The 27,209-nt window shown below is 32.0% G+C and overlaps 4 protein-coding genes across 5 annotated transcripts in view; 3 read left to right on the forward strand and 1 right to left on the reverse strand.

The window, feature by feature from the left end:
- Positions 1-302: 302 nt before the first annotated feature.
- LOC113519598 (protein transport protein Sec23A) lies at positions 303-15,334 on the reverse strand. 2 transcript variants are annotated; one of them, XM_026904715.3, is made up of 14 exons: positions 15,174-15,334; positions 14,785-15,072; positions 14,158-14,413; positions 13,323-13,896; positions 12,682-12,824; positions 12,162-12,301; positions 11,681-11,796; positions 11,022-11,175; positions 10,535-10,686; positions 9,718-9,892; positions 9,285-9,440; positions 4,711-4,776; positions 2,505-2,525; positions 303-1,635 (listed from the first exon to the last, which is right to left on the reverse strand). In XM_026904715.3, the coding sequence occupies exons 2-14, from the start codon at positions 15,061-15,063 to the stop codon at positions 1,546-1,548; spliced, it is 2,322 nt and encodes a 773-aa protein (XP_026760516.1). In that variant the 5' UTR covers positions 15,064-15,072; positions 15,174-15,334; the 3' UTR covers positions 303-1,545. The 2 variants fall into 2 exon arrangements, with proteins under 2 accessions (XP_026760516.1, XP_026760517.1); XM_026904716.3 differs by lacking the exon at positions 2,505-2,525.
- Positions 5,290-6,366, forward strand: LOC128201944 (uncharacterized). The gene is made up of 3 exons (XM_052900418.1): positions 5,290-5,398; positions 5,532-5,640; positions 6,172-6,366. The coding sequence occupies exons 1-3, from the start codon at positions 5,290-5,292 to the stop codon at positions 6,302-6,304; spliced, it is 351 nt and encodes a 116-aa protein (XP_052756378.1). The 3' UTR covers positions 6,305-6,366.
- LOC128201943 (uncharacterized) lies at positions 7,575-8,856 on the forward strand. The gene has a single exon (XM_052900414.1). It carries the CDS (start codon positions 7,759-7,761, stop codon positions 8,794-8,796), a length of 1,038 nt encoding a protein of 345 aa, XP_052756374.1. The 5' UTR covers positions 7,575-7,758; the 3' UTR covers positions 8,797-8,856.
- Positions 15,335-15,823: 489 nt separating the features above from the next.
- The window catches only part of LOC113519840 (metastasis-associated protein MTA3), an 80,551-nt gene continuing 69,165 nt past the window's right edge, over positions 15,824-27,209 (forward strand). Inside the window, exon 1 of the mRNA XM_052900704.1 lies at positions 15,824-16,223. Coding sequence (XP_052756664.1) covers positions 16,196-16,223 — 28 coding nt within the window. The 5' untranslated portion in view covers positions 15,824-16,195. The remainder of the gene's footprint in view (positions 16,224-27,209) is intronic.

Below are 27,209 nucleotides of genomic sequence, written 5' to 3' on the forward strand. Positions count from 1 at the left end.
TGAGTCCTCAGGAATGGCAACGCATGGGGGGTATCATGGGCGAAACAGTATACTCTGTTATGTCTATGGTACTGTTCATGCCTATAGGCGTCGGTTACCACTTTCCATCAGGTGGGCCGTCAGCTTGTTTGCCATTCTAAGTTGTATAAAAAAAACTATAGGTATAGGCGGAGCACCAGTGAGAGATAATAGGTGAGAATGAAAAGGCAGGTCAATTAGCCTATCATTATGAATTCAACAAGTATTATTCACGAATATAAAAATAGATGAGAGGTTTGAGACACCGAGGTCATTAAAAGAAATTTAATTAATTCATATACATTTAATGCCATTAATTAATTTACATTTGTAGAAAATATAACTTAAATTGAGAAGACTATGGAAATAATGTCTGCAGTTCTAACATCTGCCTTACATTCATTGTAATTGTAATAAAATTTAAAACCGTTTGATAATATATTCATTCCAATTATATAACATTTTACTATAAAATACAGATAAACTACCTATTGCAAAACTCGAATAATCTTAAGTTAGGTATGCAACTTAGAAAACTCGTCGTAAAAAAAAAAACAAATTGTCATAACCTATAGATACCCATTGGAAGTATCTGAGCTAGATTTATAAGTTCACATAATGAATTTATCCGCTCTTATGGACTCCATAAACGGAAGTTTCTCAGTCTTACTTTAACTCATAGATATAGTACAATATATTCATGTTTAAACTGCTTGACCGTTTATGAAGCCCATTGCGGATTTAAAAACTTATAAACGAATCAATTATGGGTGATAATGTTTGCGCAGAAAACCGAATAACGTACTGTTCTTAATGGCGGCAACTCCGCCTGCATTATCAGTATATGCTGGCAGGGCACTAATGAGTGCTACATGGAGTAAGTACTCTAGTTATTTCTCGAGATATACACACGTTGTTAGACAAAGAGTTCTAATATTAAATATATTTTTACTTGTAGAGAAAAAATGAGAAACTGTCGAAATTCTCACTGTTTAATTGTTGCATCTATTATACTAATGAAATTTTCATTACGACGCGGCTCCAGTGACTTACTTAAGTGTTTAGACAGAACCGCTAGCGCAGTAAGTCCGTAAATGTTCAACATCATTTTCGAGTCTGTATTGACGGTACAGAGTTTCAAGTAATTTGAACAGTACAGTTAACAGTATCGAGTCAATTCTGACCTAGCATGAGTTTGGAGTCGGTAATTGACCCAATGTAAACTTGCACTAATATACAACCTGCAACTCAGAACATAAAATCATAAACAATAGAACTCATATGACCATTTCGTGTGTACTATCTCGCTTATACCGTAATCAACTGAGAAACTACTAACTATACTCAATCTTATTCACACTCAGCGTTGGCTTCGAATAAGAAAAACGTGACATTTTTTAAAAACAAATTCATTGCCAACAATTCCGTGTTCAAATTCAAATCGGTGCACAGATATTTCCAATGAGTTTTAAATATGTTTAGGGGCAAACATCAGTTCTGCTGACACACGATGTTTGTATAATATTGTTATGCAGTTGAAGAGACCGCCAACTTTTTCAGATGCTCCATAAAAACTTGCAGCGATACGTCATCTGTCAGCACGGGGGCGCCACCGTCCTATAGTGCAATAAAAATATTTTAGTAAAACAACGGTTATGTTGATACATAATGTGGTCGTCAACCAAACAGCTTTAAAAAATAACATTAACTCTTATTTAAATAACGAAATCGTTTTTTGAGTGTAAAATTGGGATATATATGTACAGGTTGTAGAGATACATACATTACTGATGAAAGAGTAAATTAAAATCAACACATTTAAAAAATATTAATTTGAATATTCATTTTAAGTCATCTTAAAAACATGACATATTGCAGTATAAAATTCGTATTTTTATCAAAATGTACTTTTAAAATTATAAATAATAGTTGACAACCACTGAATTATTATATTGTAAATGTAAGAACATAAAAAAAAAAAACTTAATTATCACCATTTACCATTATTATAATAAGAGTATAAAAATAGGTAAATATAATTAGATATTGTAATTTATAAATTTGGTATTAATAATTAAGCCAATGTACCGGACCCAAATGTGGGATACCATACACTCTGAGAAATCGCAAAACTAATGTCTGGGTCACTAATTATCAACCCAAACAACCGACACCATATATAATAAAATAAATTATTTTTTAAATTTGTTCTACCAAGTAGAACTCGAGTCTTCTGTCACTAATTTTATAATATGTAAGATTTGAAAATTAATGCAATAATTACTTGTATGTTAGTATCATGCAAAGAGAAGCAAATAATGTGCAGAGAAGTAAAGAGTGAAGCTGTATAGTTAGTCATATTATAACATTGATATTAAATGCTATAAACATGAAAAGGAGAAAATTACTTTTATGGTAGTAACTAAAGCAGAAAACCAACGACCCAGAATAATACGGTGTTAAAAAATAAAAAAAAAAAACACTACCGCTGATGGTATCGGCATCGCCTGGATTCGCCATTACAATGATGAAACAAAAAAATACAAATCAAACCATGCTATGGTATTTAAAATCATTCTCTATTAAAAAAAAAACACACCATGCAATATTTCTACATTCATTTAAAAATCCAAGCTAAAAATTGCCATATTTCAAATATAATGCTAGTATGCTCTAATTGTGTTATACTAAAAGTGTTAAATATAGAATTACACTAAACGCATTAATTAATTTTGCTAGTTCCACACTACACCAGTCCCATAATAGGAACTAGTGTCTCTAACATCATCATCATTTCAATCATTAATTACGTCAACGATGATAGTCGTATGAAACGGTCTTAAGTCATTTTACCTACATTTAACAAGGGATCGTTTTACATTGTCTTTATCTAAGACGGAAGAGAAAATAGAGAACTAAATTCTAATTTCAAACTCTATGTTCACATAGATATATGGATAGACGAAGAAAATCGAGTGCCATAGGCTTTTATCCCTTACATACGTCTCTTGTTTTAACTACTACTTCGTACTTATAATTTTTCCCTCAAAAACTAAAATGCAATTTATGAATAGCAAAAAAGCTAAGAACCCACCTGATGGAAAGTGGTAACCGTCACCTATAGACATGAGCAGTACCATCGACATAACAGAGTATAATTTGTCACCTATACTACTCATGCACTGCTATTCCTTAGGACTAAGACGTTATGCCTCTGCACCTTGTAATTTCAGTATTTTAATTAAAACTATTTTGAATCATATTGTGCTGTAATTATTTATGTCGGCTTTACTTGCGTTTTAAATTCAGGGATAAACGATTAGTTTCGAACTCAACAGGAGCCTGTATTCATGAGCGCGGATCATGGCTGTATCACTTGGAATTGGAAACTAGTTGGGCCATCTTCGAATTTAAAATGTAAATAATGCCGACATAAATAATTACAATATATTCTGGGCTTTCCCTAGGATCTTTCCACTTTCGCGATGTATTTCTGGATACATCATCCTTCCAGATCAACGTTCTTTTTACTCATATATGCTGGAACCAACCTAGCATGCCTTAAATAGATATATTTTTTTTTTATTATAAGGCGTTGCCATGTTTCTTACGCAACTGCCCAAAAAAGGGATAGTTGTTTTCAGAGTTCATGTAAATATATGTATGAGTTTCTTTATTCCACCAAATCTTCTAAATATATGTATAGATTTGGATGTATCATTACAATCTTTACAGAATCCAGACACGCACTGGCTGTAAGTGTTTTAATCAATATGGCTGCTGAAAAGCTCTAGATATTTTTAAATGTGAAAATTATTTTTTCAATTTTTAAAAGAGCAATCGTGTTATTTTAATTATTAAAAAATTAGGCCAGCTATATATATATATATATATATATATATATATATATATATATATATTCTGGTTGTGCAAGGTGAATGTAAGTTATCAGAGTTATATGAAGTGAACACGTGTCAGAATAGATGTCACTAGTGTCGCTACTAGTTTCAATGACACTTAATTCGACATTTAGTAGGTTATATAACAGGCATTATTATAACAACTAAGAAGGAACAGACAAATTATGACAAATACAAAAAATGGCAAATATCTTGAAAATTATTTTTGTATCCCGTGACCAGCGCATTAACAATTTTACATACGAAAACTATTACTGCGCTGACAGCATTGTCTATGGTTTTGTTCATATCGTTTACCGTGTACTGTACTGTTAAAACAAAATCCAATCTGTATACATTATGAACGATATTACATAGTTATTTATCTTATAGTTTTGTAGCCAAGTAACAGTCGTTAACCTATTCTATTAAGTTGAAAACGACTTATTATATAATTAATATTATATAATATATAATGTCAAAGGTCGACGATGAGGATTTTCAATCAACGCGAGATCCTAACTCATTAAATTTTGAAAATATGACAAGAATGGCTACGAAAACTATTTACATGCAACGCATACAATGTAGAACTATTCTACAGATATTTATTGATTCTAAATTTAAAACACAAACTTCTTTTTTTTTTTAAATAAATACTATTTTTAAATGGACCGGTAGAGATCATGAATTATAAAGAGGTGCATTTCGAAATTTGGAATCAATTAAATAAAACTGTAACAATTTGTTAAACCAATAGATATATATTGATTTTCTCTTTAACACAACTCACCCCGCCATACGCGTACATGTTGTTGTGCGTCTGGGACGGATTCACTTTCGACAGCAAAAATCGGGCCTGAAACAATAATTATTTTTATGACAGTTTTATAATTAATAATAATTATAATAATATATGTATGTAGTAATATATATGTGTATGCATATTTGCATACACACACGCAATAAAAGGGGTTGGGATCTCAGCTTTCTTTTTTCCAAAGGTTTTTGGGACGGGTTGTCTGAGAAAACCGGCAAATTAGCCGAGAATGAAGTAAATAATAATAACTTTCATCAATTATGTATAAAGAGAATTTTAGCCTAAATACATAAATCCTTATAACAGGAGCTTATTATACTGTCAAATACATACATCGGACATCCATTCAGATTAACCAATCGTCATGAATTTATATGCCGGGAAATGTACGAATTTCGTTTACAAAGATTAAGCGGTGGGTAAAAATTAGTCTTACATATCTGATAGTGCAGTAAGGCCCATTCTATGAAATTCACCATAAAACGAAATAAAAAACACCAATGCCACGGTACGTGTACATAACAATGGAGTCGACGTGTCCGATAAGGCACAATGTTGTGTCGGGCGGTACTCTCTGCGGTGGCCATCACATGTACGTTTTGTCGTGAAATAATTGCGCAACCAAATCCTCTGGACGATCAACGTATAGTCCAGATAAAAGGTTCCAAAATCAAACGTTAATTTTAAATAAAAAAAAAATAGAAATAAAGAACATGTTCATACAGCTGTGTTTAGCGGCGTTCGAAATAAAAAAAAAAATATTCTAAATGTTTATTGAAAGTTGCAATTTTCAGATCTAATATGCGTGTTGTGGTTAAGTGGTCTGCAAAAGGAAGATTTAGATTTAAACATGTTGAGAAAATTAGAGCGACACAAATTAAATATTGATGATATGAACAATGAGTAAGTACTCTGTTTATGTACGAGATATATATAACTGTATACTATAATTACTTATATAACTGTTTTTTACTTGTGACGCTATGGTTCTTGCTGAAAAACAGCGCTGTAGCGCTTCAAGCGCTGCAGCAATATGCTGAGCACGGACCTACATCACAGAACATTGCGACACACACGCGCGCACGCGTACATTATAATTTAATTGCTATCTATTTGTATATAATTATTATTTTCTTTTGTTTGTTTTGTTTTTGATTTCTTTTGTTTTTGTTTTGTGCGCTACTGTGTGGGCCGCATGTTTCTTTTGATTAAATTATTTCTTTCTTTAATCATGTACTTAAGTGCCCCTTAATTGATATCACATTACTGGACACAATCAATAAAGATATTTATTTATTTTTATTATATTAGCCTACTATACTACTGTTACAAACGTAGTCCGCATGGACGTTTAAAAATGTGTTAATATATTATATGTATTCATTAAATTTACTCAATAAATATTCTAATGGTGAATTATTTCATCACAATTAGAACCCTTCGACAAGAATGTATTACACCGAATATTTCAAAAGCAACGAATCTAACACAAAATGAAAATGAAGAAACAACAATATCGTCGCCTAATTTAAACGACCGTAAGTTGGTAATATATTATTTTTACTAATATTACAAAGTGGTAAAAGCACTCTGTTTCTCACACTTTTTTATGTAATAAAAATAACAATAATTTATATTATACGCATTTACAGGGCACGATATGAAAAATTTTCAAACGAGTAATAATTTCCTTAAAATGGCTCAATATTTTATTAATATGGATAAATTAGAGAACCGATTTAAAATTGAGAATGAAGAAAAAGAAATTGATAATAAAACAAAATCAAAAGTTGATAATCAAAACATATTAGAGGCAAGGAATAGAAAAGAAGATAACAACAACATACCAAATTTAGTTACTGAATCTACAGTAGACAAAATCGTATTAGACAACAATCCTAATATCGAAAGTATTATGACATTTTGGAATACGATTGCTAATAAAAATATGCGCAATAAAAGTCAGACAGTTAAAGAAAGTAGCGAATACACGACTGAAGTAGTGGATTTTCCTAAAACACAAAAGATTATACCACATAGTACCCAACCAAAAGAAATTGACCTCATGAGCAAACTAATAGCAGAATATATTTCTAAGACACGCGTTACTGTCCAAACGACTACTAATGCAGCAAGCATTAATTTCAACAAAATATCTGAACAAATACAAAATATTATGGAAAACGCAAAGAACAATCAACTTCCTGTATTTAAAGATAAATTTAAATACGAAACGTCTGAAAATTTTGGTAACAAACAAAATAAATATGTAACTAATAATGAAACAATTTCTAAAGACGACTCTTTAATGAATCCAAGGCGTACTTTAAATTTAAAAGAAATTGAACAATTTAATAATAGACCCCATACAGAAAATGAGAAGGAAAATAAAAGAAACGGAGGATCAGTAGCGGTTATTGACGATATATTAAAGTTAAAAAAACAACTTAAATTGTTTGCTTCAATCACATCCATTCAAAATATATTTACAGAAAACGTAAACTTCAAAGATAAGCCAAAGCAAAAATTTGAAACACATATACAAAAACAATTAGAAAACGTAAATCCTACACAAAATCCGCAGACAATATTTGACCCACGTTATAACTTAAATACACCACAAATTGGCTTACTACCTAAAGGTGTAATACAAGAAATTACCGAAAAAGTTAAGGCGATTGTATTAAATGATCTAATAAAATATATGACTACTATTGCTGCTACTACTTTGACGACATCAAAAGTTGTTACAACAGGTATATTATTCAAGTATTTCACTTCGCACAGTTGTATTTTCTATTAAGTGGATAGCTTTAAGCCTCGATTTCGTACGCTTGACCAGGACATGTACTCTAATCAGGATAAAAAGTTGAAATAAAATATAGTCACTTTGACAAAATGTCTCCGAGTAGTATATAATACATATCGTTTATATTATTTTTAATTTCAGAAAACCCACCACTCACCGTCAGTTTGGTGCAAAGTAAAACACATGAAGCCAATCAGGTTATAAAAAAATTTATGGAATTATTTCAGCAATACAAAACAATAAAGGATGGTAATATTGTAACAGCAGATACAAAATATGCGATGACTAAAAAAAAAGAAGTAGAACATGAATTCATTCCAGCGCCCGGAATAAAAAAAAAATTATCTTTAGAGCCTACTGAAGTAATAAAGAGCAATACTAATTTTCCTCTTAATAAATGGAATCCAAACATATTTCCACCAAAGTTTGCAAGCCTAATGCCATTAGAGCAAAATTATATTAATATACCTATAATGAGAAATACTCCAAAACACAGGAGTAATCTAACACCAGTAATGATACAGACAAATTCAAACGAGATTCCACCTTTAGTGCTTCCTATGTCAAAACCTTTGAAACTAATTAATCAAAATATTATTGTCACTACTAAAGTACCTTATGAACTAATTAAAAATAATAGTTCACATTGGAGCAGTAGACTAAAAAATCAAGGAAATGTGTACTCTAATAGTAATTTTAAATATAACAAAGAAAAATCTCAATATATTAGTGCAAATAATCGAGACAGAACTATCCCATATCAAAGATTAAAAGCTTCGTATAAAGATAATCCCATGCATGATCATCAAGGATATGAATACAGTAATTTCAATAACAATCATGGTGAATACGCGTACAATAGAGACGACGTTATAAATTCTAATGTAGATCATAATGGAATGCATAACCGTGTATCAGTGAACTATAGAACAGGACATGAAATTAATGATAATAGCCATACAAGGTTAAATTATGGACAAAGGTTTCACGAAAGGCTAGAAAGAGGTGACGATTGGCTTCCGAATTATAATGACAATAAGTATAAAGTTGAAAACAGGGAGGGATGTTGCAAAATGAAGGTGGCATCGAGGCAACAACTACCATTGAATAGCGTTAAGAAGCAAACAAAATACGACGACATACATTTTAAAAATTTTCTAAAAACACAACAAAAGGTTAATGACATGCTCGAAAGAATTTTAGCTACAAAGACAAAATCTGATGGACCTCGCAGTGTAGAAACCCCCTGAATTTTAAACATAAATAAAATTATTATATGTTTATATATTATTACAGCTATATAATGACATGCTAGCCGGTACCTATGGCTGTGGTCTTTGTGATAAATTATAATTTTCACAATATATTAATCAAAAATTACCTAGTAATTTAATCATAAATATGACTGGTTTACAAAGTAATCTAATAATGTTATATTAAAATTCTTTATTACACTAAAACATACAATTATAATAACAATTAGAAACACTGTAAGTAAACGTGAACTTACCTTTAAAAGTATTCTTCCAGTCAACAAGTCAGTTTTATATGAAATTAAAGCTATTATTTTTCAATATGAAAAAAAAAAGGTCATGAATAGCTTACCATGGTTTTTCCAGCAAGCTTTTTTTAACCGATACGTAACTTCTGGACTTTATATTCCTTTACTGTCATGAAACATTAAACTTTATGATGTCTCATGCCAAATATACAAAAATAAAAATAGAAAATGTCTGACCTGTGAACCTCCATGTTCTGTGTCGATGTATCTCGGCACTGGGAATCGGCTTTGCAGGATCTCCTGTGCGTCATCTATCGGCGCCCGAAGCAGCTGCGCAAAACTCTCATACTCCGCCATATCTTGGTAGCGGAGAGCACGCCACTGCGCTATCGTCTGTTAATATCGAAACCGAATGAGTAAAATGAACGTTAAGAAAAACTTCTCGAAATTCTCGCGGGATCTATGAAATTAGGAAATAAAGAAAGCACGCTGGCAAAACTGTTCATAATGTTTACAACAATAAATAATATTGGGCAGGTTACAACAGGCCATCTAGTCTCAAATGAAGCAAAGTTTGTACAATGAACATTAGACAATTGATACACATACTACTTTTATATATATATATATATATATATATATATATATATATTCTATATCAACAATATACCTCTCCGTGATAGATCAGTATCTGGAAGAATGTATCCATAAGTAGGATACGGTCTGGCTGTATAGAGGAGGTGTCAAGTAACACCGGCTCCGGTGGACCCTCGAAACTGTACGAATACAGGATTGGCTGGATCATGATCAACGATTGCGTCAAGTCCTCGCGCATTAGCATGTGCCTACAAACAAACAATCAAAGGTTAAAAAAATCAAGACATTACGAGTATATATGATATATATAAGATATAATAGATATGTAACTCAAAACAAATAATTATAGGCAAGAAATGACATTACAAATTTTATTGAATTGCAAGAAACATGAAGAAATAGTACAAATGCAACAGCATCCTGGGATGTCCATAATAGTAGTTGCCATGGTTGGCAGGCAAGTTTACAACTGCAGTCAAGCTTTTGGTGATGTTTTAATAAGGACACCGCTGCTCCTCTCCCTCGATCATTAAGTTCCCTTAATCGCCTCTTAGGACACCCACAGGAAATATGAAGTCCATTCTACGTCGGGACCAAAGGACTTTTAGAACCCTGTATATTGTATAATATGTGGTTTTAATCATAAAAAATAATTAATAAAATTATAAATAAAGGGATGCAATGATACTGATTTCAGGTTTTATATGTATTAAAGGATATAGGTGAAGGCTAAAATTATTTATGAGACTTAATTTAGCTCGTTTGTAATATCTATACAATTGTGTTCAACCTCCTAATATTGTTTGATTATACCACCTATAGTTTTTTACCACACCTTGTCACATTGTATTGGCAATTCTTCTGATATTTCTAAATACAAATCAGCCTACCTGTAGAAAGTGGTCTCGTCTGGGGAGTTGTTAAACACTTGTAGGAACTGAGAGCGACGAAGGTGATACATGAACTGCGGGTACAAACTGAAGTTCTCTGATAAACGGAAGCTGTTCGGGTCATCTTTGCCATACTCGCCGAATTTTTGACACTGTAACAATTTAATTTTTTTTAATATAACCTAGCCATAACCCTTCGGTTTGTTCACGCCAATCAGAATAAGTATGCCGTATGATAAAACAGTATATGATCCATCTAAATATCAAATTAACACCAAAAATTTTGGAGTGTAATTTCTTAACATCTTTCACAACAAACTAACATTTAATGAGATAGAAAGGTAAAATAGGTTACTAAAATAATAATGACAACCAAGATATTGACTTAGGCTAGCCTGTTTTTTTTAAGACATTTGAACTACACAAATGTGGTAATGGACAAGTCTACTACAATTATTTTTTCTGCAAATTGAAAAATAGAACTTACCAGTCTAATTAGCATCCTATCGAGCCAGCGCAGTACGTCGGGTCCGTCCTCCAGCTCAGCGCGGTAGACTACCAGACGCGCCATAACAACAGCGGCCGCTTCCTGATCAAAACCGGCCGCTATATGGGGCAGGTTCACTGCTGCATCGCCCCAACTGTCGACAAATTAGTTGAGTATATATTGAGAGGACATTTGTAATAAAAATATCACCTTTAATTAATCCTATAATTTAGTTCTATTCGTAAATAAAACAACAAATTAATTTACAAAAATAATTTTAGTAATACTAATATTTTAGATTTGGATAAAAATTATTAATATTTACGCTTATGCCACATTAGGCTAATCATCCATGACAGAACGCCAATACATCAACAAATTCGAAGATCGGTCTTCAACGCGATGTATAGTCGCGATAAATTCTCGATTGGCCTTGTTTGTTATTGACATCACCGCAACAAGTGGAGGGGTTTAGCCGGGCAGACGTGTCCACCCCAGGATGTGAGAGAAACTTTGCAAAAACATTTTATTTTAAGGGGCCAGGCCTCCTTGGAAAATAATCCTGAATACGCCAATGCATTATAGCTAACAAGACAGATGGTTTAAGAATAAGGAGGCCTAGTTTCAGCAGTGGATAAACTAATTATAAATAAACATACTTGCGCGCGATTGTGGTGACGCGGACTCGGCGTTGCCCGCTAGAATGCTGGTACTGCGTAATGAGCTGCACGCAGCCACGACCGCCCTGCGGTACCGCCGCATGCTGATTCACCACCTGAACACAACAGCCCGATTCCCATAATAAAATCACAGTTATAGTAGCATCTCGGTCATAGAAATAATTTGTATCCTCATCTTTAAATAAGATCCTTGAAAGACACCAAAATGCATTTTTATAACATTTACATTAAATCTTTAATAATACTTTGAATTTGTCAATAGTTTTATATAGGAAATTGTACTTACATTTTACATATTAAAATTTGACACTACAATAAGACAGAACTTTTTTCTCGTTTTTGTGTTGAAAACATTAATTGACAATAAGTTATTATATAAACTTTACATAGGACTTTTATCTTTAACAATATTAAACTACATAACAGAACTATGTACATAAAAATGTAAAATTATAATCACCTCAAAGAATATGCCCATAGTGGTGCTTGGTGTGAATGTGCACATTTTCCATTGGCATGTATTGCCCATACCAACTTCCTGATCTGATACACACGGGCCTTTCACATTTAGAGATACGCAAGAACCAATGGCACCAGTGACTGTGGAAATAAAATTATATAAGTACTAACTGACCTACAAACATAAGATAGATATAAAATTTCTTTTATATTATATTATTCTTTTAGGTGGGTGTGTCCCCGTGCCCACCAATGGGGCATTATTACATCATAATGGATTTATAAATTTGATTTAATTTTATTATCTTTATTTATTATGTTTTTTCTATTTAATCTATTTTTATTATGTTTATTTTATTAACTTTTAGAACTGGATGAACCATATAATTTCTACAATTAAATTATACATTACAATAATTTAAATTATAACATAAATTTGATTTGATTATTTATATTATATTTTATTTAACATAACAGTAGGAATTTTATCAAAATTTAAAAATTCAACAAATTTATCTTACTTTTCAATTCTCGACTGCATTTAACTTCTAGTGTTCCATTGAATGCCATCTTGTATTCAGACTTTTGGTCCTTGGCAAATACTCTCTGGAATGTCTGTTTGAACAGTGATGAGTTGAATGAGTCTCCCATGACCATGTGACCACTGTAATCATTATTTGAATATACTATAACTTGTAAATAAAACATAGAGTAAACAAGATAAAAATCAGTTGTCCACAAATATAATGATAAAAAGTTTCACAAACTATTAATGATCAGGCCCAGCTTCTCATAGGTAGGCAGCTATCTTAAGGTGAGAGAATTTATAAAATCACTTGAATAGTTTTGGAGTTTATCCATTACAATCATATCTTTACTCTTTATAATATTAATACAGAAATAGCATTTGTTGTAATTAATTTGGAAATCAATCTGACAATGGTTATGGTACCAAATCAAAAACAAAAAAATAACTGCTGAAATAAGCATTATTAAAATAAAAAAAATACAAAATAACAACAATGTATAAATGTTGAAAATTACTTTTTTTCAATTCAAATTATTATTCCATAAAAGTCCACCAAATGTACATAAAATTTTATTATGTATTAAAGTTTAAATAAATAAACAAGAAATTTTATCAATACTAATTATTTCTCACCCTGTTGAATTACAACACTGTTTCATTTCCATTAGACCAGTCTGGTCTAGAGCACAGGAGTAGATATCGATAGAGTGCCCATTCGTAGCTGACCTCAAAGACAGAGCCTCATAATGCTTAATTGCCTTTTTCATATATTTAGCATTATCTTTATGAATATCATGATGAGATCGAATAGGCTGTTTCAACTCATCATTCACAACCTGACCAGGGCCTTGAGAGCATGGCCCTCCCAAGAACAGCATAATCCGTGCGCCTGTATTAGGGTATGTAACTTCTAATAAGCCAACAGCTAGAGATAATGCCACTCCGCTGCTTCGCAAAGGACGTTTCCCAACACCGAGTGGCCATGGATCACGACCAAGTTCTCCAAGCAAGTCTGTCAGTGCCATATCACATTGTTTCACTGGCTGCAAGAACCGGTGAGCTGGTGGCTGGGCCGGAGGTGCTCCAGGACGCTGCTGCTGTGGATTTGGTATGTTAACACGACCAATACCCAATTGCTCTTGAATCTGTTTAGCAGATAAATCTTTTGTTCCTTTAAAGACATAACATTTAGATATGCCTTCTGTGCCTGCAAAAAAAAATATTTTTAATCCATAGCGCCTAATACTCTACCAAAGATATAGTACATACATCTATCCTATTATGAAGTTATTGATGCATTTTCATATCAATAAAGGTGATCAATCACATTTAAAAAACTTCTTTATTATTCAGCCCATATAGATAAAATTATTACAAAACAATACCAGACAGTAGATATATTAACTTATTAGAATTAGCAGCAGTATATATAAAAATTAAATTAAGCAATACAGCAAATTCTACTTACCTAATTCATGAATTTGCACCATACGACCAAAAGTAATGAGACCAACTAGTGCATTCTGTGGCATCAGACTCAGTGATGTCTGTAGAGAATCTTTTAATGCACTTAGCTCTTCCTCATCCAGACATGTGTCGACTACTAACAGGAAGATTGGTGGCATTGTTTGGGCACGAGTTATAGTATACTCAATAGTCGAGAAATTAGGTATGAGTTCTGCTGGTTGATGCTGTTCTGAGATAGCAGCATATTGTGGGGGAAACTAGAAAAAAAACATAAATGTCATGACTGCAAAAATGCCATTAACAATTGTAGAAAAAAAGATAATGGAATTTTGCTACCACTACAATATTGACAACAAAAAACCTCATAATGAATATATACTAAATTAAATACAGTCTAGAAATAAACTTTGTCATAGAGATAGATTATAAATTAATTCTAATTTCTATCCTTATATGAAGATACTTTAAATAATCAAAACATTAAATTATAAAAATAACCAACACTATTTATATATGTATTTATTTTCTTATCTACAGATATGTATATAATGTAAGTACATAACTAAAATTAATAAAAAAAAATTAAGCTAGAATTAATGTAGCATTAAAAGACACTAATAACACTTACAGGATTTCTTTGAAAACAGAAGTTGCACACCCATAATTTGGCTCTGTAATCAACCTGGCACATTGGATTTAAGATAGCCCTACATGTATTACGTGTACAGAGTACAGGTTCATACTGTATTGGTGGTAAATCTGGGCGTTCTTTTAGCGGCTGATACAGACAGGCTAAAGGTACCACAAGCCTTGTTGCCTCAATCCTGCTAGATGGCCACACGTTCCAGGTGAACCGTATGCCATCCCTGTCCTCATTGTTCTGAATAAACTCTTCGTATGTCGACATATCGCTGATCTGCAAACGAATTGTAGATGAAAACACTATTCATTTCGGCTACGAAAGCATAACTGGTCAGTAGGTACACTTAGGTGTGGTTTTTTGAAGATTATACGTACCAAGAGTACATTCGACGACTATAAGTAGGCCATATATGCGAAGTATTACCCTTTAATTAGGCATTCATTCATAAAAATGTTGTATTTCTACAGAACTAAAAAGATATTCAATAAACGAGAAGTCCTGGCTGATTTGGCAATTGTCAAATCAGACCCATAGACAATCATCTGTCACAATCGCCACGTCATTTTTGAAACGTTACCTACCATCCTTTTTTATTGTGGCACATTTTAATATTATTTTATTCTATTTCAGAAATATTCCGTTGAAATTTCTTTAATACGTTCCCACATATTTTTTTTAATATAAAGTTCCTGATTCATTATTTAACAAAAACATAGCTTAGTTTTGTAAAATAAATTCACATATTTATCATCTATGGTGAACATGGACAAATATACAAAATCATAGATTAAGTCAGCGTCCTTGTCTATGGTACTAAACATTGACATTCCTTTGCATCATTTAAAGTTTTTACAAAATAATATTTTAATAAACTATAATTAGTATAAAAGCAAAACTTTATTAATTTCAATGTAGTTATTCCAAAAAGTTAATTAATTTAAAGAATACAAGGGATATAAATATTTTAAGTTTTTTGTATCAAAGTTTTAAAATGTTATAAAAAAGTGTATCAACAGATTACTGCGTGACAAGAAAATGTAATTGAATGAAGTATTTTTTTTATTTTTAGGCCATAGTAAATTAAATTTCAATTATGGACAATATTTGTAAAATAACCCACATTGTAATTTAAAACAACAATCTTTTCGATACAATTAGTGTAAACAAAATTAATGACATGTCATTGCTTTGTTACAAAAGCAGGAAGTTTACGCCAAAAAGTGCGACTGCGCACTGGCCAAATTAGTAGTGTGAAAGAAAATGGCGATCAGCGAAAGGCGTCCGGAGTTAACGTGATGAAAAACATTGTTAAAAGCTCAATTACATAGTGTTATAGTTATTAATTGTGTCAGATGTAGATTAATTAAGTGTTAATGAATAGTGATTGTGTATAAAAATGGCTGCGAATATGTACAGAGTCGGCGGTAAGTAGCAATAATTGGTTATTTTTGTTGTAGCTTCGCCGGTTCACCGCCAGCCGACTAGCGGTGCTTTGCTTTGATTGTCGGACCTTCATTAATTGTTCACATTAATTAGTTCAATAAGGTGAAATCATCTAATTTCTCTTATAATTGTTATGTTATTAAGATTTTGTCCCATCCCATAATGCAGTTTTGTTTCTTTTGCGGGAAAGTTACATTTATTTTACCAAATTTCGTCAAATAGGACATTAGCATTTGCATCTAGGTATCATTGTATCGGCTTGCGTATCTGCGTGCGGGTGCTTAGACATGAATTTCTTTCAATTTCTCATTAATGATTATGCATTTTCGGATGTTTTTGGCGATGTTTAGGTGGTTTTGACATGAGATTTTAGGTTATATTTGATGTTGTCAAAACATTTTCGTGTGGGATTGGGAATGAGATGTTTGCTGATATCTTTGGTTGGTTAAGTTAGCTTTTGTTGCATACAAAGTGTCTGGTGGTGTACCAGGCGTTTTCGTAAAAGTTATGTATGTAATTATTTAATGAGCCGGTGTCTTCAATCTAAAAGTGGTTTGATAGTGTAATCGCGAGAAACCTGCCTGCCTCGTGTGCTTGTGCCGCGCTCCGCGGACCGCGGTCGCCGCGTCGAATGCTAATTAACTCTTCCTTTTACGTTACTTCCTATCATATTTAGTGTCGTTCAATATATGGGCTTTGTTTATGATACTGTTTCAAATAGGTATCTATTGTTATTTAGTTATCAAAATATCTAATCTTGTAAACTGAATCTTCATAATGCTTACACAATTTATATTTTTGTTATGACCTCAAAATGCTTGCATACATAATACACTTGTATCTCCAACAAAGAGTAACTTAACCTACATTCACTACCTTGAGATTTTTCTTTAGCAATGAACTTTCATTGACTAAAACATAAAACTGAAATCTCTAGAAACACTAGGTTACAAGTGTGTGTTTATACAATAACCTACAATAGATTGTTATGTTGGTTAATTGAAATATCTAAATTTAATAAATATTACTAACATTCCATATTATTATTATAATATTAGCACACAGTAGGTAGTCCATCTATGTATTGATAAAAGCTATGAAAAGATAATGTTCCAAGCGTAGCTACCTCTTTATGTAATATTTGCTTCTGAAAGTACCTACCAGTTACAGTAGTCTCTGTGAAATTTTTCTGTAACAATTCTGATAGTGTGTTTCTATTATTTTTATATTAATTAATTATAGGGAAATATTTTATTGTAAGCAGTCATGTTATAGAGATAGTAAAACTTAGTAAAGGTTAATTACATTATATAAATATATTAGTAAAAATAAAAATGAACACATTTACAAGCAAAATAAAAGATTTTTAAATTGTCTCAAAATTACTCAATATCAAAAATATATAATCTAAATCTATAAAATGTTTCAAAGTAAACATTTTATAGATTTACATTATATATTTTTATATCTGTCTAAAACATATAAATAATTTAGCAGTTATCATTTTAAAGACTATGGTAATATTAAACAGTTCCATTTCAATAATGATTAAAATTATGTATACATTTGTATATTCTATTTATTTTATTGATACTTCACGAGAATCAAACTGCACTTTTCAAATGTTAAACTTGTGTCTATTGTTTGTTTACATTACATTAATGTTGAAAATTAAAACATGTTGTAACATTGGAAAATGATATATTTACTTAATTATAATTCCCAACATATCTTCAAATCTAATAAATATCTATAATAAATAGTTAAAGACACAAATATTTAAGTAACTATTTAATAACCAAAAACAATTATGTTCACAATTACATTATATATATATATATAATTAAAATTCCCAAAGAGGGTTGATGTTAGGCAGGCAGCCAGTCATAAAACAAAAAGCCAAATCTTTTTTAATGTGGATAAAAACATATTACGCCAACCTTAAATAATAATTGGGATAAAGGTAGGAAGATGATGATGATATATATATAATTACAATTATATTTTCTGATATATTTTACTATTATCATAAAATAAAACAACAAAAAATAATATTCAACATTATTTACTATACATATTAGGTGATTAAAAACAATTAAATATATTCCAAATTATATAAAAAAAAATGAGTACACATATTCTTTTCTCATCTTCAGAAATAACCACAATTGTTTTTGTTGTGTTACAAGCATCTGGATATTTATGAATGGCCTTCAGTTATGTGAAAGTAAAAGGTCATTGACCTGTTGGGTAGATGTAAGACTGGGTTTTCTGCTTTAAAACAACTAATTAATGTAATTTTACATCACTATGTAGTGCCACAATATAAATGTATAATTATTATTTGTATTTCTTTTTTTTTTCTTTTTTGTTATATAAATAATAATTTTTCATTTGAATAAATTGAAAAATATCAGTAAATCTTCAAGTTTTTCTTTTAAATTTTTGACAATGAAATATTCACAATGTTTAATTTGGTGTCATGGTACAGTGGTTTACTACCCCTATTCAAGACATGTCTACGATCTCGGCGGATACTAAAAATAAATGCCAGTTTTATTACTACTAACTTTCCTGCACTGATTAATGTCATAAAACTAATTTTAGAGAACTTAAATCGACACTCGCCTTGTTAGAGTCTAATATGCACAGCGACAAATACTTTTCTTATAGATATAAAGAGATAATCAAGAGGTCGCCAACTTGGACGCGTACCCATCTAGCACCTTAGTCCTCGAGAATGGCAATGCATGTCTCATACCTTGTAATTTCACTGTCATAATCAAGACCTTTTTTTCCAAAACACCTTTCACCCCAAAACAGACGTGCTGTCTTTAAAGCTGCGTACATAGCTTCTTAGTGGTAGAAAAACAAGTGGTATAGAGATGCCCAAGCAGACGTCTCCTGTATAAAGTCTATCTTTATATATATATAAAGATATATGAAAGAGATATATATATATTTTTACTATGGTTGTCATTTCCGACAACACGTCTGTATCTATAAAATGCCCGCAACTACTCGTATATCTCGAATCTAAGTCATCGACATGTTTTACTCTGGAATTTCATCAAATCAAAATGATTTGCCGTGAGGTATTACCATTACAATTCTTGTTGCCATGTAAAAATTACTTTATAAAAAATTTTATATCCACTTTGTCTAGACAGGCAAGAGGAGTTACATTATAAAATTTAAGATAATTATGTTTATTACTAACTAGCTTCGCAACTTCGTCCACGTTACTGGGATATAATTACTATTCGGGAAAGAAATTAGCTTATGTCCTTCTTCATTACATATAATACGTTTTCGTTCGTAGTGATTGGTTAAGCCATTAAGGTGCTGTAAGGAAACAAACTCACTTTCACATTTATAATATTAGTACTACTCGTAAACTTTAAAATAACGAAATACCTACCAAATAAAATACCTTTTATTTTATGGAACCCTCGTATGAAATTAATACAAATCAAGGACACTAAATAAGAACAAAAACTTTTATTGGAAATATTTTAAAAGCGATACACTTTATTTTTTACTATAATTGTATTTATATTACTTCAAAATACTATTACTACTTAACTGTAGTATTATTTAATAAGCAAGAATAAATAATTTCGCAGAACCCTGCCAATTATTCTACGGAACCCACTTCAGGAATTACTACATTATAACAAACACTGATGATTACAATTGATTTTCCTCTTAATATATGTACACATTATACCTACATAGTGACATTAATACTCATTTGTTACAAATGTATTAAGATTTATAGGATTATTATATACATAATGGCAACCTAAGATATTTAAAATGTTTAATGATTAATGCAAACATTACGATATTTTGCTTTGTATATTTTTTATCTATCTTAAATACATACGATAATTATAAAGATATGCTTATAGTCCTTGATTTACTTGAGAAAACAATGGAATCTCAAGATGTGAATAAATCAATTATATGGTCTATATATCTATCTCAGAGGGAAATGGCATGAATATATTTTATAGTAATAAAACAAATATTGAACTACATTAATCTATGTCCCGACATGTGTTTATATACATACGCGAATATTTTCCATGAGTTACGTAATACAGCAAAACATGACCATATATGTCCATACACATCACATCTTACAATACCGTATGAATTTTAATTACCTGTATCCAGAAACGTCCAGAGGTAACTAAGTTTATTTACAAGCATAAACAGAATGCAAAATTATGCCAAATAACGAAGAAGGCACATAAGGTTTTACCCTTAATAACTAATGTATAATGTTCAAATGAATTTAACGGTCGAGTCCCTCATAAACTGTATCTTATGTAGGTTCGTACGTTGTCATGTGGTCCCGGCATAGAATGGACTACCCTTTCCTTTCCTTTAGGCGTCGTAAGAGGCGACTAAGCGAATTTAATATTCGGGGGATAGGCAGTAGCGTCCCTTTTAAAACATCACTTTAGTGATGACTTTTAGGCTTTTAAGCCTAACTGTGGTTGCCAACCCACATGCCAAGCATGACAACTACTTGCAAAATAATAAACTGCTGATATGACGATGATAAATGATCGAATAGACTAAGTGGCAGAATAAAGTATGAAAATTTACAAAATCGTTTAGATTTCGATGCTCAAAACAGTGAATATATTTTTAATTTTAATTTTTAAAACTTTTCACAATTAGGAATGGTATGATAGCTCCTTGATATTGTCTGTACAACGACAGTTTCACCTTACTCCGACTACACGTTAGTGTCCTTTGCAGTGGCCCTTCACACAAGTTCAACGAAGTTATCGAGGCCAGCAAAGAACAACAGCGCATTTATACGAAATTAATAATTATGCATTTCAAGGGACTCTAGACGCACAAGAGCGATTTGCCACTTTATGAGTAAAAGCTCGTACGTACATTTCGTACGTATATACATTTCTAACTAGTACCCCTCAATTAACGGGCAAGTTTACAAACAATTATTTTAATACATTAATTAATTGTTGTTGACTTGGGAACACCATAATTAAATGTGGTCCACAAAAAAAATACTTACATGACTTAATTAGTATAAAATCATAATGCAGTATTCAGAGGAAACGCGGTGCTCGGGACTTTTGAAGAAAATGTATTTTGCTAATTTATCGCTGTTACGATGTATCCGCTCTGGTAGAAAGAGTCGGCTATAGCTCAATTTGATAAATACCTATCACAAATCGTAATTGCGCAATCCCCTGTTTTCTCTTCCGAAACTGGCCCTCTAGACAAGTGGCAAGCAAATCCTTCAATGGGATCGTCATCGCAAGCGAATCTATGAGATAAATGCTATCGATTTTATCGGTGGATTCATCTGCCACTTATTTAGGGGGACTGATCGAATTTTGATTATGTTTTCAATAATAATACAAGCAGGGTCTTTGGCTACGCCCCTATTTCTTTTACATATTCATCAAAAAATATTGGTGGATTTTTCATTGCAGTCATAAAAATTTACGAAATTTCTTCATATTTGAAAGTTTTTATTATTTATTGTGATTAATATTAAAAAAAAAAGACAGAATTTGAAATCAGAATTTAAAAGAACAAATTGTATCATGAAGAATTTTTCACTCTAGAGTCCATTCATCATCATATCAGCCGTTAACTGTCCACTGCTGAATATAAGATCCCCCATAAAGGAGGGTGTTTCTATTGCCTAGTATCATTATCAGGGAAAAAACGGGAAAACGTGTGTATGGGAAAAACTGTAACTGCGTTATCCTTTTAAGTCCTATTGATTCTAAAGAGAATCGGTTCAGAATTGTCGTAGGAATCCCGTAAGATAAGTACACACAAATTGTCTAGTCGAAACGTCTTTTTGGGATATTTAAAATTAAAAAAAAATACTGTAAATCAACCATAATTGCGCTAGTCACCGTTTTCCCGAGCGAACAATTTCGCATAACAATTTAGGTCTAATATTGACACAACTGGAACAAAGTATTCACTTATCACGAAACCACTTGACGGGTCAACGTTCATGTACTCGCATATATTTTTTTTTTCTTTTATTATTTATTCATCTAACACTAAAGCTACTTTACGAACTAGTAAATGTCTTGATGGATGCGGTGATTAATGAAATAGTAAAATGACTGTAATGATGCAAAAAGTTGCAATAAACAAGTCCGCTTACCAGTAACCGTAGTGTATGTAGGTTCGTACATTGTCGTATGGACCGGCATAGAATGGGCCACCCGTTTCTTTCTCGTGAGGTCATAAGAAGTGACTAAGGGAACTTAATGGTCGAGTGATAGACAGCAGCATCCCTCTTAAAACATCACCAAGAGCCTAACTGCGGTAGCCAACTCGTCTGCCAAGCGTGGCAACTACTGATAAAACCCCCCTTATGGAACAAGCTTATGTTCAGAAATGGACAAATTACGGCTGATATGATGACCATGATAATCTAAATTCGATTTGATACCCTAATAACTAAAAAGTATATAAGTGTGATGATTATATACATATTATGGAATTAGTAGGTTTATCATTATTAATTATTTTAGTATTATAAACTTATATTATTTCACTTGGGATAAACAAAGACTGTCAGTCAATTTTTATTTATCCAATAAGAAAATGTGTTCCCATATCAACTGATTTATTATGAATGTGGCCTTAAATTATGGCTCTATTGACACATTCTATATTTCTATTTTTGCCGGAATAAACGCGAGACCGAAATGGCCCTTGGATAGCCCCAAAACCGTGAGCGTGAATACACAAAAAAATTTAGAACAAAGTAAAATAATTACGTGGAATTAATGTTGTAAATAAGTACTTAAATCATGTTGAGTACGAGAAAGAAAAATTAATAGACACGAAATTATGTATTTTATTACAATAAGTTACAAAAAAAGAACGAAGAAAAATAACAGATGGTAACTAAAACCAGTAATTTTAAATTTAAGTATGTCAAGGAAAAGCTATATAGTATATCAAATCAAAATATATCCAGCCATTATCAATAATTGACAACTATGACCAATTAATTGTCTACGAGTAAAACTACCCTTAATTCATTTATCCCTAGATCACTTTGCTCGCTTTGTATTGTCCCTCGTAAAAATACATGCCTTAAATTTAATTCTGAATGTTTTATTAGAAACAACAATCCGATCTGACCATTAGCTTCACAATTTAGATAAGATGCTATCGTATTAAACATACCTAGATAAAACTAGTGGGTACGTGATTTTCAACAGAGATAATTCAATCATTCCCGCCCTCTCGCGATGACGTGTCCAGGCTAAATTTACTATACACTTACTTATTGACACGTTCCAAAAATACACTAAAGTCTTGGCAAAACTGAACGGGCGTTAACATCGCTATCAGCCGCATAATGCCCCAACTTACGCATACATACGTACATAGCTAGGTGCGCACACGTATCCGCCACGCTCACATTGCCCTATTATGTATCTATGTAGATGAACCAATACGTCAGTGTATAGCTACTTTATACCTATCAATATAAGTACGCCATACATATAAATGCTTATAACCATGAGTTGTGTTCTTACGGCCGCTAGGTCGCCGCGCGTCTGCAAATCGGCACTCCACATTTTACGAAGATATTACACACTCGGTCCGGTTATGGTTATTGCAGACGTTTATTGAGTATTTTATATAAAAAGACGCTATATATACGCCTTTGTCTTTGTTTTTATGAACAGAACGACCGACCAGTAGCCGAGAGTGCGAATTTATGAATAATTTAGTCATGCCCCCTTGATGTTGACAGATTGATGATCGCCAGCTCTGAACTCGTTTATTTATTTCGAAAACAGCTTCACATTTCTATAAAAGGTTTCGTTCTTAACTATCGTTGTAAAAATGCGAAATTAATAAAATTTCAGTTACATCAATTTTAGGAATTGTTATCGCCTATTGTGTCCGATATTAAAAACGGGCCGTCTCTTTGCTATATAACACGTGAATTCGTGTCTCATCGTAGTTTAATTTTAGCTCACCTTGTAATCGCACTATAATGGAAAGTTCCGCCTGAAATACGATATTAAATATCCACGTGACTTCTATGAGAGCATCTTATTAATTGGGTAATATTGATTAATATGTTGATGTCCCACATTTAGCTACCAATCGTTATAAACTTTTAAATCTACATATATGATACACAAATCCACTATTTATATTTACGTTAGATAAGTTCCCTAAACCTCACAAACAAATGTTACTTTTACATGCATTTCTTCCTTCGTTTTGTCGTCTTATTCACGTATTTTAAGTTATATTAATAGTACCGTGGGGGCACTACATAAGTTGAGGAGACCTATTTTTTATTACAAAAGTTACAAACGTTACATATGAATTAATCTTTGTTAAATATAGAGGTAATTCCGTTTAAGTCCTTTGATGGATTTATAAATATGTGTGTTTGTATAGAGATTAAAATTGATTAGTTGAAACATCATAGAATTATATTTTTGAGACTTGATTAATTTTCATAACAGTGCCTATGTATCTACAGTTCCTATATTACTAACTCGGACCTTTTATATAAATTAACGTATATAAACTATGAAAAAATACCACTTGACACACACAATGAATTTCTAAATCGACATACATGTTTCTACAGAAGATGCAGAGAGACAGAGACTCTACATTGTCATAAGATTAATTGTCCAAAACTAACGCGGTTACCCTACGTACTCGTATTAAGTAGTTTAGAATAAAAGGTCCGAAGCGTGTCATTATGCGTGCGCGTTTAGCTGTTGTGCTTTATAACGGTAAAAAGCGCCATTTACATTAGTCGTTGTAGGTACATGTTACTCGTGCAAGCCAAGCTGTGCTGTAAGTAACATTCAGCATCGGTTCCGCTTCGAAGACTACATACACAAAGCAGATAAACAAAAATTTTAATGGAGCGTTACTTGTGTTCAATCGCCATTAATATAAAGCTATATTCATGTTTTTTATCGACTAAAAAATGTAGGTGATTGGTCATTAAAACATTCAATATATAAAACTTGTCAAATAAATCTCTAATAATTAAATAAATAAACATGTTTACATTGTTGCTGGACGTTTAATAAATCTAAACTGTACATATCGTTCCCAAAAACCCTCTGTTTCAGTTGTGACAAAACACATCGATTAACTACGAGATGTTTCGTAGATGTATTACATTAAAAATATTTGGATTTATATACCGGAATAGTGTGTTTAGCTTTACAGCTAGCAGTAATCGTCTCAAAATTAATATTATCATATCAGCTGTTAACTATCTACTATTGAACACAGGCCTACTCCCATTGGTAGGTTTTGCCAGTAGTTGCCACGTTTGACAAACGGGTTGGCAACTGGTGTTAGGCTTTGGTGATGTTTAATGATGGTACTGTCAATCTTTCAAACATTAAGTTCCCTTAGTCGTCTCTTACAACATCCACGGGAAAGAAGGGAATGGGTCATTCTATGTCGGGACCACACGGCCAAAAGTAATATAGGACACAGGAATTGATGGTTCCTATCGCAATAAAAATTGTGTAAATCAAATCAGATTGTTGTCAACATAAACGTGTAACTTAGCCACAAAAACTTCACTCACTTCCTTCTTTTGAAAGACTCCTAAAAAAGAATAAAAACCGCTTAATTACTGAACCCACTCTGTATTTTGAAGATACAAAATAGTTCAACAATATATTCAAATTGGTAGTGTTGTGTAATACAACACTATGTATACTTACCACTTTAAAAAAAAAAAAGAGAAATATTGTAAAAAATTGTTTAATATCTAAAACTAATTAAACCTTGCTCTGTTTTTCTTCCATGGACGACCTTTTAAAGTTCTTATATGTTTTATTGTCTTTGTTATTCTATTCTACATTGTTAATAAAAAATATTTTTACCTCATATATTTCTTTCTATACCATATTTCACATAAGTATTCAAATGAATTACATTTTATTTTGAGTATTCCTAGTTTTATTCGTTTGATGAAAATCTACCACATATTGTAACTAGTCCCCTAATGTGAATGAAACGCTGTTAGTAATGCGGACTACCTAGTCCTATTACTAGCAATATAAGTCAGGTCAACCTCCACGTAGTCTTCCCTGGAAACCATCGTGCTGAATCCCAAGTGTATTCATCACAATAGGCTAACTGACCTGCTTTTTCATTCTCATCTATCATCTCTCACTGGTGCCCCGCCAGCGTATACCATTAGCGCGGATGGGGTAGCCATTCCATTATCATCCATTAAAAAAAGTCTTTGTCTTTAGTCAGCTAATAATCTTTGTAAACGTTCATGCTTACAGTCGCCGTTAGTAGTAGTGGTTGAATTAAATAAACACTTTAATGTAGCAGTCGTAGCAAATAGTTATTTCACTTGGTTTGTAAGGTCTTCACAGCTCGTATTTATTTATAAAAATGGACTTGATGCTATTATTCGCCTATCGACATAAGCAGTACTATGTATATAACAGTATACTGTTTCTCCCGTAATAACCCCCCTTGTGTTACCATTCCTAAAGACTAAGGTGTTATTCCCCTCTACCCTGTAAATTCACTGTCATATCCCATATTACTGAATGAAAATGATCATAAAATAAGGTCATTTAAACAATTATCAATTTTCGAATTAATTTATAATTGATTATTTATTTTGTAATTGTTAATTCTATTTGGCCGATTGGCTCATAAAGTTTTATTTTTATTTTTTTATACAACTTAGAATGGCAAACAAGCTGACGGCCCACCTGATGAAAAGTGGTAACCGTAGATATGAGCAGTACCATGGACATAACAGAGTATACTATTTCGCCCATAATACCCCCTCATGCGTTGCCATTCCTGAGGACTCAAGTGTTATTCCTCTGCACCCAGTAAATTCACGCCATATCCCACCCTTCAAACCGAAACACAGTCATGCAAACACAACTGCTGCACGGTTG

Source organism: Galleria mellonella, unplaced genomic scaffold, assembly GCF_026898425.1.
Source record: "Galleria mellonella isolate WM207_F2 unplaced genomic scaffold, CSIRO_AGI_GalMel_v1 utg65, whole genome shotgun sequence".
Lineage (NCBI taxonomy): Eukaryota > Metazoa > Arthropoda > Insecta > Lepidoptera > Pyralidae > Galleria > Galleria mellonella.